Here is a 21,533-nt window from a genome sequence, read left to right as displayed (position 1 = left end):
GTTTCATCCACTGAATGTGGACAGTCAGTATACTTTAAATGTGACCGGTTTTAATAGGCCAAAATGCCTATTCATATTTGTACGCAATGCTGATATTCACACAACTGAGCATTTATTGATAGACTGCACACGCACCAAGGTTCTCTAATAATGCCTACTGCAATCAGGAACAAACATATAGTTCTATGGAGTGTTTTAGAAAGGGAGACTCCATACTGGTATCTTGCCTATGGCCCCATGAGGTTTAATCCAGATCATTAGGAGTCTATTTGGTATATCTAGCAATTTCTAACGAATATTGTCAAATAAATCTGAAAATGTTCAGTATGGAAGCAATGTACTGTACTATGGCCCTTATTCTGGTTCACTCGCAAAGGCAAATTCCTTCTCAAAAGGACAAAACCATGTGCACTGCAGGGGGGGGGGGGGTCAGATATGCAGATAGATTTATATTTGGGTGGGTTATTTTGTTTCTGTGCAGGGAAAATACTTACTGCTTTATTTTTACACTGCAATATACTGTAGATCTCACTTTGAAGTAAAACCCCACCCAAATCTAATTCTTTCTGCACAAGTTATATCTGCCCCACCTGCAATGCACATGGTTTTGTCCATTTGCGAAGGAATCTGCCATTGCCAGTGAACCAGAATAACGGCCTACAGTATGTGTTATGTGCACACTTATACATGTACCAAGTATTTGTTGCCTTTTAATCAATCAATTAATTTGTCATTTTTAGGATTTTGGAAGATGGGAATTATGGACAGAAGATCTTAGCTCAGCACCACCTATACCACGTGATATAATGTTTAACAGAATAATTGTGCCCACTTTAGACACCATTAGATACACAGCATTGATGAAGTTGCTGACAACACATCAAAAGCCTTCTCTGTTTGTTGGGCCAACCGGTACTGGGAAAAGTACATATATTATTGTAAGTAATTATCCAGTTACTTTCTTCTTTTTTTTAATTGAACATTTATTCCAAGAGAGGAAGAGAAAGAAAGAAGTACTCTGGGTTTTTTTTAATGGCAGATTTCATTCTTATGCTGTGTACACACAGTGAGATTTGACATTAGATTTTGACTATATAGTCAAAATCGTATGCAGATCGCACAGGTTTTTTACCTTGCGATCCCGATGCGCGCTCCCGTGACAGCACAAATCGAAACCCAGATAGACAGGGCAACAATGACTATATAGTGCAAATCTAATGCAGATTGTATGAATTGTATGTAATCTTTGAGTAAGCAAAGATTGCATAGCACTCGAATCTTAAGTTGAATACCAACCGTGTGTACACACCATTAGTTATCAACAACAATTGTAAGTTTGTTCTTGCTAGGTCATTTCCAGTGGCGGATTTTACCTATGGACTGCAGGACTTTTGCTATCTATCACATACTTGCCTACTTTTGAAAAACATTTTCAGGGAGATTGTAGGTGTCAGTAGAATGCGGCATGCATTTGATCAAGGGTGTCAAGCTCCGCCCATAGGGTGTGTCTAGAACCATCTTTTTTTATTGCCATTCAGGGGTGTGTCCTGTAGCTATAGTACTAAAAGCACTAAAGCAGCAAAAAAGAAGAAAAGAACATTATAGGTGCACTATATACTAATGTACCGTATACATTTGTGAGAAGACGAATAAATGAAAAATCTATGTACACTGGTGTATGATTGAGTGTTTGTATGTGTGTGTGTATATTATATATAGTATGGTATAGTATAGTATACATGACTAGTGGACGGGATGCTAGAGGTTAGAAGGCTGGCACCCCACCCCTTACAACCAGTACACTTAGCACCAGGGCCCTTATTCTGGTTGGTGCGGTCAGAGCCGCACACGGGGCTCCGACCGCACAAACCAAGGGCCGCCCACCAGACGGATCGCCACGGCCGTCCGTACACGGACGGCTGGCGATCCGCATTAAAATGGTGGAGGCTACGCCTCCACCATGGTGGGAGCTGCCCCCTGCATTCGATGGTCGTCGACCATCGAAGGCAGGCCCGCACGCCGCGGCAGCTCCCGCAAGCTAAGACCACACGGACAATCGTCCGTGTGGTAGCTTGTATGGGGGCTGAAAGCTGACATCCGGCGACGTCAGCTTTCCGCCCCCATGTCATGGTAATGAGGGCGTCATGCCCTCATTACCATGCATACGCCCCGCGTTTGCATGGGAACGCCCATGAAACGCGGGGCGTACACATAGGGAAATGAGGGCATGAAGCCTCTCACGCCCCTATACGCCCCCTTTGCGGCGGACGAAATACGTCTGCGGCGAAGGGGGCTGCACATGCGCAGATTGACCTCTGCGCATGTGCAGAGTCCAAACATCGGCGGTACGGCCGCACGCGGGCCGTACCGACCGAATCAGAATAAGGGCCCATATTACTTTATACACAGCCCTCCTGGATGAAATCCCAACAGTCAGGATTCCAATGTCGGTGTAATGACTGCCAGAATCCCGATTGTTGGGAACCCAGACAGATGGGGTCCCGACTTACAGGGACTGTTCTCCCTCATGGGGGTCCACAACCCCCATAGAGGGAGAATAGAATAGGTGGCAAGCGCAGCGAGCCACGGAACCCACACGCGGCTTCGTTGTGCTCGCCCCGCTGTCAGGATGACAACGTCAATGTCGAACTAATGACTGTCGGAATCCTGACTGTAAGCCCGCTATAGCCCACTTTATTACACCCAGTACTCACAACACCATATTGCATTATACACAGACCCCCAAATTGCACCCAGTACACATAACACCATATTACATTATACACATCCTCCCCATATTACACCCAGTACCATAATACATTATACATAGCCCCCATATAACACCTAGCACACACATCACCATAGTCCATTGTACCTGCAAACAGACTCCCTCATATTATACAGTATACATAGAACCATATAAAATTACACACAGCACTCACCCATCTTTGTTGAAACTTACAAGGAAGTTCAGGGAGCAGGCTCTGGACAGTGTGGTGGTGGGGGGGGGGGGGAGGGTGGCAGCACTCAGCAGGCAGAGGAGCAGGGCAGAGCTGAGCTGGGATGATGCATGGAACTCACTGTCAGTGTGGTGGGCAGGCCAGCCTCACTGACAGCAAACATAACAGGACAGCCACCACTACCAACAACTCTGCGGTGGCCATCTGTAATCTCTCCACTGCAGGCCCTGCCCCCACCTTTCAGGATGCGCACATGCCCCTGAAAATCAGGAGGACCTGGAAGCTTTGCAGGGCAGTGGGAGGCTGATGTTAAAATTGGGAGCCTCCCACTAAATGTGGGCGAGTAGGCAAGCCTGGTCTATCATCAAGAGACCCCAATTTTCCCTAAACTATCATATATGCCCAGCACATAATTACAGTGCAGTTACATTTTACTGACCTTCCAGATACAGGGGTGTATTCACTGTTGGTCGTTAGGTCCATTCTGTCTAAAACAGCATATTTTACGCCGGAAAAAAAAGTCTAGATGAATTGTAGTATTCAGTATCATTTTTTCTAGACAGTCTAAAGCATTTCACCTGTCAACTCTTTTCGTTTGCCTCGCCTGTCTAAATGAGTCATTTAGACTTTTTGTTTCACTTTGTCTGAACTCTGTCATGTTAATCTGATTTAGCCTATTCAGTGTCTGATTGTCTAAATGGATTCTACAGTTTTCAGGCAGGTTTTAGACAAAGTGAACTAGACAATTTCTTCTGTCGGGACTGCTCTACAAAACCTTAAATATTATTTTATTTATGTAGTTTTTTACATGAATCGATGTAATTTAATTTCATTTTGTTTGTAAATATATTTAGTATGTTTATTATTGCCCATATGAATATATTTTGATTTTTATAATTATTATTTTTTTACTCTACCCATGTTGCATTGTCTTTCCCAGCATTCAGTGTTATGCCCCTCTAGGACACGGTAAGCTGCGAGCTTTGCAACTTACAGAGTCAACCAGAATGAGGGCCAAAGTATGTAAATCATGGATAGGATAATTGTATATTAAATCGACAATGTATGCGTCAATCCCAAAAGATCGACGTGATTAAAGTTGACACAGGAACAAAGTTTCAGGGGGATGCAGTCCATAGGCCAACAGTAAATAGGTTGACCACTATTGGTCGACAGTCAAAATGTCAATGCATGAAGATGGTTGACATGCATTAGGTTGACACAAACAATATGTCGACACACGGAATATAACGACATGAAAAAGGTATTGTGGCCGAAGCATGTCAAGCAGACATGGTACACTTATATGGTGTCCATGTTGACTTTTGCCAACATAAACATGATAAAAATGCATGTTGACCTGTTTCCATGTCGACAATTTTTACAAGTCGACCTAATGCATGTAAACCTTTTGACTCTAAACTAATCACGGTCGACCTACAGTATTATGGGACATTTAATTAGGCAAATACCCCTAGCAAAATTGTATTTGTATTAGAAAATAAGAATTTTTTAGACGTACTCGTATTTTTTCACTACAGACGGTAATTATCTGCAATTAGCGGTATCCAGCCACTAATTGATGGTTAAATACGTGTGGAAAATACACTTCATTTTCCAGGCATTTCGCAGAAGCCTGCACGGATTAGTCAGATCCGCGCAGGCTTCATTGTAAAAAATATAGAAAAATAAATAATAAAAATGGCGTGGGGTCCCCCCCCACGGACGTAACCAACCCCAGGCTCACAGAGCCCGTCCTGGTTCCCAAAATACGGGGGGGAAAATGAATAGGGGTCCCCCGTATTTGAAGAACCAGCACCAGGCCCAACCAGCCAGCAGGGTAATGTCACAGCCGGGCGACACTTCTTATATAAGGTCCCACAGCCAAAACATTATCCCCATGACCGGTCAGCCTGTGCAGGGGTCCTGGGGACCACATCAAGGAAGGGGTCCCCCCCCTCCAGAATTTACCTGCCCAGGCTGAAGCCTGGGACTGTCCCCTGTACCCCTGGGCGGTGGGTACCGGGCTGATAAATGGTGTAAAAATTGAAGAAACTATTGTATATTGCTGTGGAACTATGAGTCCCAGCAAGCCTCCCCTGCATGCAGGGACTTGGAGAACCACAAGTCCCAGCACGCGGGGCATTAAAGGGCCCACTGGAACTTGTAGTTCCACAGCAATACAAATAGTAAAATAAACACACACTGACACCAGAATAATAAACCTTTAATACACACGGAGCCCACACATACTGATACTTACCTATGTTGACAGGGGGGGTGAAGGAGGCCAGCGGGGGTGAAGGTGGGCATCATGGGGGGTGAAGGAGGCCAGCAAGGGGGGGTGTGAAGGTGGGCATCAGGGGGGTGAAGGAGCCCAGCAGGGGATGGAGCGCAGGAGGGGGCGATGGAGCCCAGCAAAGGGGGGGAGGGGGAGAAGGATCCCAGCAAAGGGGGGGAGGGGGAGAAGGATCCCAGCAAAGAAGGGGGGGGGGGGAGAAGGAGCCCAGCAAAGGGGGTGAGGGGGAGAAGGAGCCCAGCAAAGGGGGGGGGAGGGGGCGATGGAGCCCAGCAAAGGGGGGGAGGGGGCGATGGAGCCCAGCAAAGGGGGGAGGGGGTGAAGGAGCCCAGCAAAGGGGGGGGGGAGGGGATGAAGGAGCCCAGCAAAAGGGGCGGGAGGGGGTGAAGGAGACCAGCAAAGGGGGGGGAGGGGGTGAAGGAGACCAGCAAAGGGGGGGGGGGGGGGAAGCTGGTGAAGGAGCCCAGCAAAGGGGGTGAGGGGGAGAAGGAGCCCAGCAAAGGGGGGGGGGGGGGGGGAGGGGGCGATGGAGCCCAGCAAAGGGGGGGGGAGGGGGCAATGGAGCCCAGCAAAGGGGGGAGGGGGTGAAGGAGCCCAGCAAAGGGGGGGGGGAGGGGATGAAGGAGCCCAGCAAAAGGGGCGGGAGGGGGTGAAGGAGACCAGCAAAGGGGGGGGAGGGGGTGAAGGAGACCAGCAAAGGGGGGGGGGGGAAGCTGGTGAAGGAGCCCAGCAAAGGGGGGGGGGGAGAGGGTGAAAGAGGTCAGCGGGGGGTGAGCCAGAATACAGTAATACTCAGTGTTGGCAGCAGCCGGACAGCGGGCGGGGGGCTGATGGACAGCAGGCAGGGAGCTGACAATCAGTGGAGATCCGGACAGCCGGAGCCCCTGTGCCTGCGCGCAGTGACCGGGGTGCCGTGCCGGGCTGGGCTCACAGATAGTGTGCAGCTCGGTGCTGCGGGGACCCCCCCCCCCCCTACAGACAAGGCACCGCTTGTACCTGGTGAGCTTTGTGACACCGGCTCCCGGAGCTCCCTGCAGAGCGCAGCAGAAGCCGGCTGAGGGGGGAGACGGATCCTGGCCTGGCTGCAAGGGGCAATGTCTCTGTCCCCCTGCCTGCCTGCCGCTGTCCGCCAGTGAGGAGGGGAGATGGCGGCGGGGGTTTCAGCCGGATCCCCTGTGCGCAGTGAACGGGGTGCCGGGCTCACAAATAGTGTGCAGTTCGGTGCTGCGGGGACACCCCCCCCCTACAGACAAGGCACCGCTTGTACCTGGGGAAGCTTTCTGACACCGGCTCCCTCTCCCGCGAGTCTGCTGTGCTGCAGGAGCGTCAGTATCCGTCAATTCGGCTGGGAGCTTGTATCAGTCCCTGCAAATACTGATACAAGCTCCCAGCCGCATTGCCGGATACTGCCGCTCCTACAGCACAGCAGACTCGCGGGAGAGGGAGCCGGTGTCAGAAAGCTTCCCCAGGTACAAGCGGTGCCTTGTCTGTAGGGGGGGGGGGTGTCCCCGCAGCACCGAACTGCACACTATTTGTGAGCCCGGCACCCCGTTCACTGCGCACAGGGGATCCGGCTGAAACCCCCGCCGCCATCTCCCCTCCTCACTGGCGGACAGCGGCAGGCAGGCAGGGGGACAGAGACATTGCCCCTTGCAGCCAGGCCAGGCACCACTTGTACCTGGTGAGCTTTCTGACACCGGCTCCCAGAGCTCCCTCCCCCGCGAGTCTGCTGTGCTGCAGGAGCGTCAGTATCCGTCAATTCGGCTGGGAGCTTGTATCAGTCCCTGCAAATACTGATACAAGCTCCCAGCCGCATTGCCGGATACTGCCGCTCCTACAGCACAGCAGACTCGCGGGGGAGGGAGCTCTGGGAGCCGGTGTCAGAAAGCTCACCAGGTACAAGTGGTGCCTTGTCTGTAGGGGGGGGGGGGTCCCCGCAGCACCGAGCTGCACACTATTTGTGAGCCCGGCACCCCGGTCACTGCGCGCAGGCACAGGGGCTCCGGCTGTAGCCCCCGCCGCCATATCTCCCCTCCTCACTGGCGGACAGTGGCAGGCAGGCAGGGGGACACAAGGGACAGAGACATTGCCCCTTGCAGCCAGGCCAGGATCCGTCTCCCCCTCAGCCGGCTTCTGCTGCGCTCTGCAGGCAGCCCAGTTCCTGGCTCAACCCAGTCCCGGAGCTCACATCACAGTCAGTCAGTGGTCCCCCTTTGCTCCGGGCTATGTCATAGCGCTCCATTAAAGGGAAGCACGCAGGCTGAATAGTCATGCAGGGCAGACAGCAGGAGGGGGGCTGGCGGCAGGCAGGCGTGGGGACAGGGGGCACTCCATTACAGGCCAGCTCAAAGTTCATAATTCATGCAGGGGGACAGTACCACAACACATCTCCATACAGCTAATGGTGGAGGAGTGTGTGTCTGACACTGGCCTGCCCTGCAGGCGAATTGGACATGCCCCCTTTCGCCTCATAGGTGTTTTAACGCCAGGAGGCGTTCCGCCCTGTATTCACTCTGAATACACTAATTGGTGGAAAGGTGAAAGCTAATCCGCCTGTCTAGCTGATGTAAAAGCTAGAACAGGCGGAACTACATGAGTTAACGATGGACCCTGAATACAGCCCACAGAGGAAAACACTATACAAAGCTGTCTAGGCCTTTTAAATTACAGATAATCATTTTGCCCACACACAGTTTTACTAGTATTAATACTGCTGAGCACTGGCCTATTTCTTTCCTGTCTGGTTTAAAAAATGTTTGCCTATGCAGTGGTTCCCAAACTTATTTGAATCACGGTGCCTTAGATCAGGGGTGTATAAACTTTTTGCGACGAGGGCCAGATTTGGTGAAGTGTAAATGTGTGAGGGCCGACCATTCAGCCTGATATTCTTTGAATCATTAATCACATCAGAATGGTCCCCCACTCCCCCCATTCACTTTATGTCCCCCAGCCTGCCCCTTCACTGTATTTCACACAGCCTGCCCCCATTAACTGTATGTCCCCCAGCCTGCCCCTCCTTCACTGTATGTCCCCCAGCCTGCCCCTCCTTCACTGTATGTCCCCCATTCACTCTATGTCCCCCAACCTGCCCCTTCACTGTATTTCACACAGCCTGCCCCCATTAACTGTATGTCCCCCAGCCTGCCCCTCCTTCACTGTATGTCCCCCATTCACTCTATGTCCCCAAGCCTGCCCTTTCACTGTATTTCCCCCAGCCTGCACAATAAATGCAATACACTTCTATAGTCACTTCAACGGTTCAATATCTACCTCAGCAGACGTATATATCTGAGGCTTAACTGTTTCAAATTAGCATAAATCAGAACATACATCACATGCACATATTCACAATTCACAGTGCAACATACTGTAAGTATTTATCAACAGTCTCCTTTATAACTGTACTGTTCAGTGTAACTTAAATGCTCAAATTCCAGTTGAATAGTCACGTGGTACTGACGTTTGGGATATACATGCATGTATATAAAACCCTTTGCGTAATGAAGGAGGGGAAAGTTTAGAGTAGTGACTTTGGATGTAGTGCAGTAATGTCATTAATATTTAGCACACTTGTTAAATAGATGACTCATGAGTGTCCAGAATGTTCACAAGTATGATATGGCAAGAGCTCACCACTGCCACTGGATCCTGTCACTGCTAGACTGACAGTGACTGTAAATACTTTATTGGGAAACTTGACTGTATGCTGGATATACACTGATGAAACACATGGTTGCTTGTTGTAGCAATGTTTAGCATATGGAAGGCTTATGCACCCGGTCACTAATAATGCAGAATAGTGGTAGAGTCAGGTGCTGACATTGCATATGCAGAAGAGTTCAAATGCAAGATACTTCAGATGCAGAATACTTCTAATGCAAGATACTTCAGATGTAGGATACTTTAAATGCACGATACTTCAGATGCAGAATACTTCATATGCAAGATAATTCAGATGCAGAATACTTCTAATGCAAGATACTTCAGATGCAGACTACTTTAAATGCAAGATACTTCAGTTGCAGAGTACTTTAAATGCAAAACACTTTAGTTGTAGGATACTTGCCAGGACCTCTGCTAGCCTTCTGCTGCTGCCGGTATTCCCACTGGGTTCTCTCTCTGCACAGGGCCACTCCTGATGCCTCAGCTCCAGGGAGGCAGGCCCACTCTCTCTCTCTCTGACCCTTGCAGCTGCACACTTGCTGGTGGGGCTGACAGGCTGTCCTCACTGACCAGCGCTCTCTGCATGCTGCCAGTCTGTGCCCCCCCATACACTTCAGGGCACGCTGCTTCATCTTCACCCAAGTCAGGCTGCTCTCCCTAGCCTTCAGGGCTCTGCAGGCTCCAGCATTCACCAGTTAACTCCATACTTCTCACTCTGCTGTCTCAGACTCCCAGGGAGAGATTCCATCCAGGATTTCCCACCTTTTTCTGCAAACTTGTGTGATCTGTACAATGTTTCTTTTTTGCAAACTGATCTCCCTTGCTGTGAGCTGGGCTGTTAACCCTTGTTGTGCTGCAAGCTATATAATCTCAGTTCTGTGCAACTCCAGTAGTACTTTTTAATACACAGTCATGCTGGAGCCTGTAGTGCCACAGCTACTTTATTCCTGCAGGCCTTTACAGTGTTTCCATTACGTTATGCTGCTGGCACTTGTAGTGCCCCAGCTTGTGGGGTGCCACAACAGCATGGGCCGCAATTAGCGCCCGGGCCTGACTTTGGACATGCCTGCCTTAGATCATCAACATTTTTTCACAGTACCCCTAGGACAAACATTTCTTATTGCAAAATTCACAAACAAATAAGTAAATTGTGTTTATACATCATCCTTAGGGTGATTTTGTGGTGAGGGACAGGATTTGCTTCTGTTCGTCCACATATGTAATGAATGGCAGCCATCAGCATTGGTTTTGCTTTTATATTGGCCATAAATAATCGGAATTGGTCCTCGACCACCAACCTGTGGCACCCCTGCAAGTGTCCTGAAGCAAGAAGAAGACAGTTCCTTAAGCATTACCGCACCACTTTAGAAGGCAGCTGAGACTTCACACAGGGTCCCAAATCCCCAAAACACAATCCACCACAACAAAAGTGTGATTACTCTGGCGCTGTCTCTAGTTGTTGATGACCAATATCAGGTATTCACTCCTGGATGCAATAATGGAGTAAGACTTACCTTGATATTGGTCCCTATGAGTATATAAAGGTATCTTTTATCTTTGCCCTCTTTTTTCTTCAAGCAACTTGTATCAGGCTCAAAAGAAATCCTAGTGGTACACTGACCTTGGTAGCAAGCCCTATGTTCCCATAGCATATCTTTAAAACCTTTATGGCTCTTCTCACAATCCCATAGCACTTGACCCAATGGAAAAGAACCTACCTGGATAACAAACCCTATATGCGCATCAACTCCAAAACGGACGACTTCCAAAGTTTCCTTGTAAAAGGCTTTTATTCATAAAAATAGCCCATAAAAGTAAAAAAAAAAAAAAAGTAAAAAGAAAGTATATACAGCCAAACAACAGTCCTCCACAGTGGAACCAATACCATGCCAAACTTCATGTCACCGGAGGTATGCGTTACTTCCAGGTGGTTGAAACACACATGCATTCCACCTTCATTCACCAGAAGTGGATTTCCAGATCTATGGAACGCATATGAACTCCAAATGCCGATCCCCACTTCCTATCTATACCTCCAACATAATAATAGAAGATATGCAATTCTTAAAGGCTCCATATCGAATGCCAATTTCCACTGCTCATTGGGCCTTATTCTGGTCGGTGCGGTTATATCCGCGTGCGTTCGGCCCGCCGATGTTTTGTGTCTGCGCATGTGCAGAGGCGTCTCTGCGCATGTGTGAGTGGGGCGTACGGCAAAATCCCGCATGATATGTGAACACTCCGAACAGGGGGTGGAGAGGGGCGTGAAGGGCTATTTGGGCTCATTACCATATGCATACGCCCCGCGTTTCATGGGCATTCCCATGCAAACGCTGGGCGTACGTATGGTAATGCGGCCGTGACGCACGTGTAGGGGGCGGACATATGACATCGCCGGATGTCAGCTGCCCGCCCAGATCCCTGCTTTTGCACGGAAAAATGTCCGTGTGGTCTGAGGATGCGGGAGCTGGTGGAGCACTCAGTCCTGCATTCGATGGTCTGCGACCATCGAATGATGGGGGAGGTTCCCTGAGATGGAGGAGGCGTATTCCGTGAAAAATACACGTGCGGTCCGTTCGGCCAGCTTCTTACCGCGTACGGACGGAGTTGGCGATCCGTATGGAAGGCGGGGTTTCGCACGCACGGTCCTGGCCGCATAATCGGATCCGGCCGCACCGATCAGAATAAGGGCCATTGAGCAGATAGGTTTCAGCCCATTATAGTGTTCAATTGGTCTATTACTGGTCTGAAAACTTCGAGTACTATCAGCTGTCATATCTCATGCGGTGACTGTAATTTCTGCGCAGAATGTTTTAACAACAGCCGCCTTTATTTCTCATATGGTGAGTGGGATTTTTGTATGAGATCACGTCGTAATAAGAGAATTATCAATTTCTAGAAATATCCATCCAAAGTCGAGATAAAATAGAAAATAAGGTACTTATGTAGTATCTGGGCTGCCGATTTTTTGATTGTATGCCTTAAGTTAAGGCATACAATCAGATGCGATGCGATGCGATATCGCATCGCATCGCATACGATGCGATGCGATGCGATGCGATGACCCGATTTTTCCATAGGATTCAATGTTAAAATGGACTGAGTCCATTTTAACATGGAATTCAATGGGAAAAAGGGGTCCTTTTCATACCCCTACTATCCAAGTGGGCATGGAGTTGGATATAAACCTGTGGCGAGCGTAGCGAGCCACCGAGCCCGAAGCGTGGCGAGCGAAGCGAGCCCCGCGAGGGGACGGTATTCTGTGTCCCCTCGCGGGGCTCGCTACGCTCGCCACGCTTCGGGCTCGGTGGCTCGCTACGCTCGCCACAGGTTTATATCCAACTCCATGCCCACTTGGATAGTAGGGGTATGAAAAGGACCCCTTTTCCCATTGAATTCCATGTTAAAATGGACTCAGTCCATTTTAACATTGAATCCTATGGAAAAATCGGGTCCATCGCATCGCATCGCATGCGATTTGGTCGGGTGCGATGCGATGCGATGGACCCGATTTCAAAATCGGCAGCCCAGTTACTACATAAGTACCGAAAATAAAAGCAATAATATCTACAAAAGGCAATCCATCATTTATAAGAACCACCACATCATTTATAAGAACCATTTCACTTCAAAGTTGGCATTTAGCCCTTTTGGAGATAATGTTTTAAGTTCATACATGGTACGCATTTCTGTACTTGCCAAGCACTGATCACACTCATTTGTTCTCCAAGGTGGTAGGACCACCTTGATCCCCGCAAAGGAGACTATGTGTTTGGTATCCATATTGTGTTTTATATTAAAGTGTTCCGAGACATTATGCGTTTTGAGGCCCTTTTTAATATTAAGCACATTCTCGGATAAACGAGTTTTCAGCATATGGGAGGTCTTCACAACATATTGCTGTCCACACCTATGTTCCATCAGCTAAATGCAATACCTAGTACCACAAGTTCTAATCGACTCAATTTCATATAATTTCCTGGTTTGTACTGATGAATATTGTGTTATTTTTGATTCACTACTTTCACATATTTTGCACATCCCGCACCTATAGAAGCCTCGGGATTTAATATGGTTCAATGGTACTGGTACGTTAATTGCACTCGATACTATTTGATCTTTAAGGTTCCTTGCTTTATATATATATATATATATATATATGCTAGGTGATTCATCGCGCCCTACGGGCGCTCTTCACACCGTCGTAAGGGGCTGAGCCACCTTAATTTTTGAACATTTGTATAAATGTATGAGAAAGATGGTTAGAATTGTATGAAAGATGGCCTGTATTGCAACTTGAGTTATAGGTGAAATGTGTTAAATAGAGAGCATATGATTTGGAAGGGGGTGTGTATTGTTTTGTTTAATTAAAAAGCGGTTACAGAGTAAGATGTACATTGATAGTGTGGATGGTACAGTGACATTTGTGGGTGTGGGGGCTGTGTGTGCATGTTGTTTAGGTGTGTGTGCAATAATATAGTAGGGTGTTTTTGAGTCAGCGGCTCCCCACTGGCGGAGGTCACGACACAGGAAAACAGGAGGCTGGGTATTGATAGGGGTGTGTGGACATAAGGGGGACTAAAGAGGAGGGTGGGAGATACTGTGCAGCTTCTGCCAGTGGGTGAGGGTCCAGTGTGGCAGTACAGGAGTACAGGATGGTGGCCCTGAGTCAGTGTCTCCTCCTACTGGGTGGGAGTTAGGGTACATGAGAGCAGGAGGCTGGGCTATGAGGCATGATAGGGGCATGTGGGCAAACAGCGTCAGCGACTCCCCAGTGGTGGAAGTTACGGTTCAGGAGAGCAGGAAGCTGGGTAGTGATAGGGGTGTGTGAGTATACGGGGGACTAAAGAGGGGCTTAGGGGTGCCGTGAATTGTGGGAGGGGCGTGGGGGGTGCCGTGAATCAAGGGGGGGAGGGGGCGCAGGTGTCCGCGGATCGCGGGTGAGGGCGGGGGTCCGCAAAGCGTGGGAGGGGGCGTGAATTGCGGGAGGGAGGGTTGTGAATTGCGGGAGGGGGGGTGTGTGTGTGTGGGGGGGTGCGCGGGGGGTCCATGAATTGCGGGAGGGGGGGGCACGGGGCGCGATAAATCACCTAGTTGGTTATATATTCTTGTAGAAGGATGGTAGGATGTTGCTGTCATTCAGAATGCATTTACATAAACAGTAATAGTAGCAGTAAAAGATCTGACTTAAAACACCTACAGTAAAACAGAACAGGTGTTATATATTATACAAAGAATTGGTTGATGATGTGTAGGTTTACGTGCACATAGTTGTCACTGTAAAAAAATTGCTACAAGAAAAAATCAACACAGAAAGGTCAACACATGTAAATGTTGACATAAGTGTGGCACTTCATTGGTGTCCATGTCGACACATGAGAATGAATATGAAAACATTCAAAAAAGAAAAATAAATCTTCAAAAACTCATGTCAACCTTTTTAATTGTCGACCATAGTCGTGTCAGTGTTTTGCATGTGCCATTTAATCCTGGGGTTGCCGTGAATCGCGAGTGGGGTGGGGGGGAGGGAGGAGGTGAGGTGTGTCCGCGAATCACGGGCGGAGGGGTCGTGGGTGGATGCCGTGAATTGCGGGGGGGGGGGTGTGGGTGCCGCGAATCGTGGGAGGGGGGGACGCGGGGGGTTGCAGTGAATCGCGGGAGGGTGGGTCGCAGGGGCGGGGGGTTGCCGCAATGACAGGGGGGGTCGCGGGGGTGGGGGTACCGCGAGGAAGGGGGGGCTGGCACAAATCGTGGGAGGGGGGGGGGTCGCGGGGTGCCACGACTCGCAGGAGGGGGGGTGTCACGGGGTGGGGCCGCAAATCGCGGGAGTCGCCGCGAATTGGGGGGGGTGTGCTGGGAATCGCGGGAGGGGGGGTCGCCGGGGGGTGCCGCGAATCGCCACAAGAAAAAATCAACACAGAAAGGTCAACACATGTAAATGTTGACATAAGTGTGGCACTTCATTGGTGTCCATGTCGACACATGAGAATGAATATGAAAACATTGAAAAAGTGAAAAATAAATCTTCAAAAACTCATGTCAACCTTTTTCATTGTCGACCATAGCCATGTCAGTGTTTTGCATGTGCCATTTAATCGTGAGGTTGCCGTGAATGAGGGGGAGGGACACATTGTTCTGTTTCTGGACTTTCTTCTTAATTTATGGATTACCATCACCTGTGCTTAAACACCTTTCTTATCAATTACCCTGTTTAAAACAGGTGATGACAATCATAAATTAAGATGGAAGTTCACAAACAGAGCATTCATGTTGGGAGGTATGGAGGTGTGGGGCGCTCACCTGGTGTGTCTGGTGAGTAGCTATGTCTTTGCTGTGTAACATGTGAGTCAGAGGCTCCACCCAGCGTTACAGCTTCAGACACACTTTGAGTGACAGATGTAGCCAAATATATAAGAGATATATATATAGAAAAAATGGGGGTAACCCTTTCACTGCGCTGAGATAGTAGGCCGCACCTCTATAAGTCCCCCCTGTTAGTGGGGGAAGAAAGACAACAGATACAGCGAATATATAGAGTGTGCCTTAGTTTGTGTCACCACCACCACCAAAAGACAGGTGTATAATAGACACTTTTTTGTAATTTCATACAATTTATTAAAATGAACAACAGACGTTTTCAGCAAAAGTTCATTCGTATGTAGTCATATTTTCCATCGTTCCAATAACCCAACGCGTTTCGTCAATTATGACTTCATCAGGGGTATAACAAAAAATGACTCTAGGTGGTAAAAAACAGAAAGTTGGCTTGAATATTTAGTATTTCCAACACATTTATGGAGTATTAATTGTATGTGTAATAATATACATACCGGTAGAAATAAGCTTCAACTTAAAAAAGACTGGTTCTTCTTTAATTCTTGAACCGACTAAAAAATTTTTTAAAATTCTGTAATAGCAACATAATTCGAAGATGAGCTTTTGATAATTTTTTCATAATATCATGAATAGAAATAAGGAGGTACAGGTACATACCAATCACGATGTTAAAATGGGGCAAAAGTAGGATGACGAGTAGAGAGGAGAATTCGTCTGTCCTCTCTAAAATACAATGGGGGTTCATGTAACCAGTGTACTCAAACCGAGAAAAACAACACATTTCTTGGGGCACGGCCATTATATTATAAAAATGGCCCAAAGGTACCTATATTGGAGTAATGTCTAGTTCGGGACCTGTTATACAGCCTGATAAATTCATATGATACAATCCCCTATTGAGGGGGGAAAACGTCCATACATAGATGAACTTACAGTCAATTCGACTATAGTGTATAGCATATGCAATGGTAAATTAATATTAATAATTAATAATATTAAAAAATAATAAATAAAAAAAAATAACAATTCATATGTGGGGCTGCGGATTCCACATCTACAATCCATTTTACAAACAGTAACATTTCTGTCATAAGCGGTAACATTGTGGTAATAGGGAGCCACAATTTCTAACACAAACAATGCTGATTCTATGAGGGTACTTTGTTGCAAATTGACAACAGTGTAATCAGGGTCCAAACATGCAATTGCCATACGAATTTTTAAGGGATTAACATATCTCCCATATTTACATTCCATATATCTATATAGAGACATCCTAGTAAAAGTAAACGTTAAAGGGGCTTACCACAGCAGTATCTCTCTCCTATCCAGCCACTCCAATGTCTGCATGAATTTAATGAGCACTGGGCTGATATATATAGTGGTGACGTTAAAACGTCACTTCCGGTTTGGCGGTTTCTACCTAAGTGGTATACCAGGCTTCCTGATGGCCTTAAATTGGTCGGATGGGGACGGTTAATGTGAGGGGGAGATGGGGATCATACTGGTATATTTTGTTTTGCTGTAGTGCAGTGGCGCACCGCCGTATAGCGGGCGTGCGTTCCATATGCGTGTCATAGTATACTTCCGCCCGGAAGTATCGCCGTATGCCGGGCGTGCGTTCCACTGGCGTGTCACAGTAAACTTCCGCCCGGAAGTTACTGTTTAAATCGCGTTGTCTCGTGTACTAGTGCTCCGCTTTTGACTAGGAAGCAGAGATAGTGACATAGGTTCCTATTAACTATTCTAGTGTGATATTCAGTGATTCCCTATACCATTGGTGCAATATCTAAGTGTATGGGAAATATACGGCAAATGATGGTGACCATTACTTTATCCAGAATGCCTCTATATTTACAATAGCATACAATTCAATTGAATATTAAGTGAAAATAGATAAATATGAAAAGGTTGATAAATAAGAAAAAGTTGGACTACTGGAACTAATGTTCCTTATGCACCATAGTGGACATATATATGAGATGAAAATTAAAGAAAAGTTTGACTCCTGGAACTGATGTTCCTTAAGTACCATAGTGAATAATAGGTGTGATAATTACAATAATGTGCAATATTAGTAGATAGAGTAATATATATGGGAAAAATGAAAGAGATATATAAGGAAAAATGAAAAAATTGAAAAAAAAAAAAACCCGGTACTTGTTTCCTAGCACGGCCACACCGATTTACATCGGGGTGGTCGTGTCGGAAAAATCGTGTCGATCGCATCGCATGCGATGCGATCGACGCGACCGACCGATTTTCGCCCCGATTTTTTTATTGAATGAAATGTAAATCTGGTCCCTGGGACCCGATTTTACATTCGATTCAATGTAAAATATTCCCAACCCCCCCAAATTTAACGGCGTACACCCCACCCCACGATAGACGCCAACCCGAAGCGTGGCGAGCGGCGGCGGTACGCGTCCTCCGACCTTTTCATTCCCCTACTATCCACGTCGGCGTGGAGTTGAGAATAGAATAGTGTGGCGAGCGCAGCGAGCCACCGCGCCCGAAGCGTGGCGAGCGCAGCGAGCCCCGCGAGGGGACGCGTTTACCTGTGAAGTTATACGCGTCCCCTCACGGGGCTCGCTGCGCTCGCCACGCTTCGGGCTCGGTGGCTCGCTGCGCTCGCCACACTATTCTATTCTCAACTCCACGCCGACGTGGATAGTAGGGGAATGAAAAGGTCGGAGGACGCGCACCGCCGCCCCTCGCGGGCTCGCTGCGCTCGCCACGCTTCGGGTTGGCGTCTATCGTGGGGTGACGACGGGGACATCTATAATGTGAAATGGCTCATATTGGCCCATTTCACATTTTTCACATTTTCTCACGATTTCAATGTTAAAAAATATTTTAACATTGAAGCCTATGGAAAAATCGGGGGCATCGCGTCGGGACCAATGTTAATGGTCCCGACCGACGCGATGCCCCCGATATTTTACCTTTCCCGACACGATTTCAATGTTAAAATATTTTTTAACATTGAAGCCTATGGAAATATCGGGGGCATCGCGTCGGTCGCGTCGGGACCAATGTTAATGGTCCCGACCGACGCGATGCCCCCGATATTGTGTCCTAGCCGGCAAAATGGACCTGATTTCAAAGGAAATCGGGTCCATCGTATGGATCGTGTACCTTAACTTAAAGGTACATGATCCATAAGATTGTGGCCGTGCTAGGAAACAAGTACCAAAAAAACTAATCGGTGTGGAAATGATTTTTGTTTTTGTAGTTATTGTCCCAGAAAGGAAACTATGTCCACATTCTCATTCAGTCCTTTTGGGACCATTGTGCCCAGTGAGTATATCCAAAAGGTCTCCCTTTTGGACAACTTTAGGTCTTTGTCACCTCCCCTCGGGTCCGTGAGAATTTGTTCCAGAATAGTGAACTTGAGATTGTTACTATCCACTTGTGAGTTGGGTTTTTCTAAGAAATGTCTTGGTAGGCTGTGTGTTGTGATTTTGTTTTTTATGTTCCGCAAATGCTCTTGTATCCGCAGCTTAACCTGTCGCTTCGTTTTTCCAATGTATACTAAGCCGCATTTGCACGTGATCCGGTAGATTACATATGTGGAGGTGCAAGTAATTGGTGCATTCAATGTGACAACAGCAGATGCACTTGCCACATGGTGTGCATCGGTTAGTTTTTTGTAAGAAGGTTGTTTTGGTTTTCTTCACTGTATTGTTTCTCAAGTCGCTAGGGGCAAGTACACTTTTCAAATTTGTGGCTCTTCTGTAAATTACCGTTGGTTGTAATGGTAAATGAGGGCCTAGGATCGAGTCCTTTAGTAGGATTCCCCAATGTTTTGTAAGGATTTTTTTGATTTTCATATTATCCCTATTATACTGAGTGATGAACGGTCGATTGTCTGATGTTTTTTTCCTCTTTTTGTTTTCTGGTCCTTGCATTAGTATTTTTTCCCTTGAAGGGAAGAAATACTAATGCAAGGACCAGAAAACAAAAAGAGGAAAAAAACATCAGACAATCGACCGTTCATCACTCAGTATAATAGGGATAATATGAAAATCAAAAAAATCCTTACAAAACATTGGGGAATCCTACTAAAGGACTCGATCCTAGGCCCTCATTTACCATTACAACTAGTGTGGCCAATCCCGGGATCGGGATCGGCGGGATCCCGGGATTTGGCCTAAAAAAGTCCAGGATTTCAATCCTGGGATTGGAGAATCCAATCCCGGGATTTCGGGATTAGACTGCGCATGCGCAGTCTAATGCCGGGCAGCGTCTGAGCACTCGCTCAGACGCTGCCCGGCTGTTCCCGTAACCTGACCCGGCGTGCGGCCTGCGTAGCGTGACAGTAGAGGTCACGCTGCACAGGCCACACATCACCAGTGACCGCCTGCCCACCTGCCCGCCTACCCGCCTCTTCTCTGCCGCCCGCCAGCATGCCGGCCTGACTCCACCCGCCTGCCCGCCTCCGCCTGCCCGCCTCTTCTCCGCCACCCGCCTGCCTGCCTCCGCCCGTCTGCTGTCTTCTATGGAGGTGCACTTGCCGGGAGGCACCGTGCACCTCCAAACCCACTCCCGGCCGCCCCCCACACCCTAATGTAAGTAGATGTGCGGGTCGGCCGGGGTGGGTCCTATGCTAAAAATGTTTTTTTTTGGTGGGGATGCCAATCCCGTGATCCCGGGAATCCCGGGATTGAGCATTTTTCAATCCCGGATCCCGGGATTGAAAAAATGCCCCGGGATTGGCATCCCTAATTACAACCAACGGTAATTTACAGAAGAGCCACAAATTTGAAAAGTGTACTTGCCCCTAGCGACTTGAGAAACAATACAGTGAAGAAAACCAAAACAACCTTCTTACAAAAAACTAACCGATGCACACCATGTGGCAAGTGCATCTGCTGTCGTCACATGGAGAAGACCACATTTTCGTGCACAATTGACAATAATAAACATATATTGAATGCACCAATTACTTGCACCTCCACATATGTAATCTACCGGATCACTTGCAAATGCGGCTTAGTATACATTGGAAAAACGAAGCGACAGGTTAAGCTGCGGATACAAGAGCATTTGCGGAACATAAAAAACAAAATCACAACACACAGCCTACCAAGACATTTCTTAGAAAAACACAACTCACAAGTGGATAGTAACAATCTCAAGTTCACTATTCTGGAACAAATTCTCACGGACCCGAGGGGAGGTGACAAAGACCTCAAGTTGTCTAAAAGGGAGACCTTTTGGATATACTCACTGGACACAATGGTCCCAAAAGGACTGAATGAGAATGTGGACATAGTTTCCTTTCTGGGACAATAACTACAAAAACAAAAATCATTTCCACACCGATTAGTTTTTTTTTTTTTTTTCATTTTTCCTTATATATCTTTTTAATTTTTCCCATATATATTACTCTATCTACTAATATTGCACATTATTGTAATTATCACACCTATTATTCACTATGGTACTTAAGGAACATCAGTTCCAGGAGTCAAACTTTTCTTTCATTTTCATCTCATACATATGTCCACTATGGTGCATAAGGAACATTAGTTCCAGTAGTCCAACTTTTTCTTATTTATCAACCTTTTTCATATTTATCTATTTTCACTTAATATTCAATTGAATTGTATGCTATTGTAAATATAGAGGCATTCTTGATAAAGTAATGGTCACCATCATTTGCCGTATATTTCCCATACACTTAGATATTGCACCAATGGTACAGGGAATCACTAGAATAGTTAATAGGAACCTATGTCACTATCTCTGCTTCCCAGTCAAATGCGGAGCACTAGTACACGAGACAACGCGATTTAAACAGTAACTTCCGGGCGGAAGTTTACTGTGACACGCCAGTGGAACGCACGCCCGGCATACGGCGATACTTCCGGGCGGAAGTATACTATGACACGCATATGGAACGCAAGCCCGCTATACGGCGGTGCGCCACTGCACTACAGCAAAACAAAATATACCAGTATGATCCCCATCTCCCCCTCACATTAACCGTCCCCATCCGACCAATTTAAGGCCATCAGGAAGCCTGGTATACCACTTAGGTAGAAAACGCCAAACCGGAAGTGACGTTTTAACGTCACCACTATATATATCAGCCCAGTGCTCATTAAATTCATGCAGACATTGGAGTGGCTGGATAGGAGAGAGATACTGCTGTGGTAAGCCCCTTTAACGTTTACTTTTACTAGGATGTCTCTATATAGATATATGGAATGTAAATATGGGAGATATGTTAATCCCTTAAAAATTCGTATGGCAATTGCATGTTTGGA

The 21,533-nt window shown here is 47.3% G+C and overlaps 1 protein-coding gene across 2 annotated transcripts in view; it reads left to right on the top strand.

The window, feature by feature from the left end:
- The window catches only part of DNAH7 (dynein axonemal heavy chain 7), a 918,640-nt gene that overhangs the window by 550,626 nt on the left and 346,481 nt on the right, over window positions 1-21,533 (top strand). For both annotated transcript variants that reach the window (XM_083153498.1, XM_083153497.1), the window contains one exon: window positions 741-938. In XM_083153498.1, the coding sequence (XP_083009624.1) occupies window positions 741-938 (198 nt within the window). The remainder of the gene's footprint in view (window positions 1-740; window positions 939-21,533) is intronic.

The sequence above is a fragment of the Crinia signifera genome, chromosome 7 (assembly GCF_055691185.1).
Source record: "Crinia signifera chromosome 7, ASM5569118v1, whole genome shotgun sequence".
Taxonomy (NCBI): Eukaryota; Metazoa; Chordata; class Amphibia; order Anura; family Myobatrachidae; genus Crinia; species Crinia signifera.
This window is presented reverse-complemented; position numbering and strand designations above follow the sequence as displayed.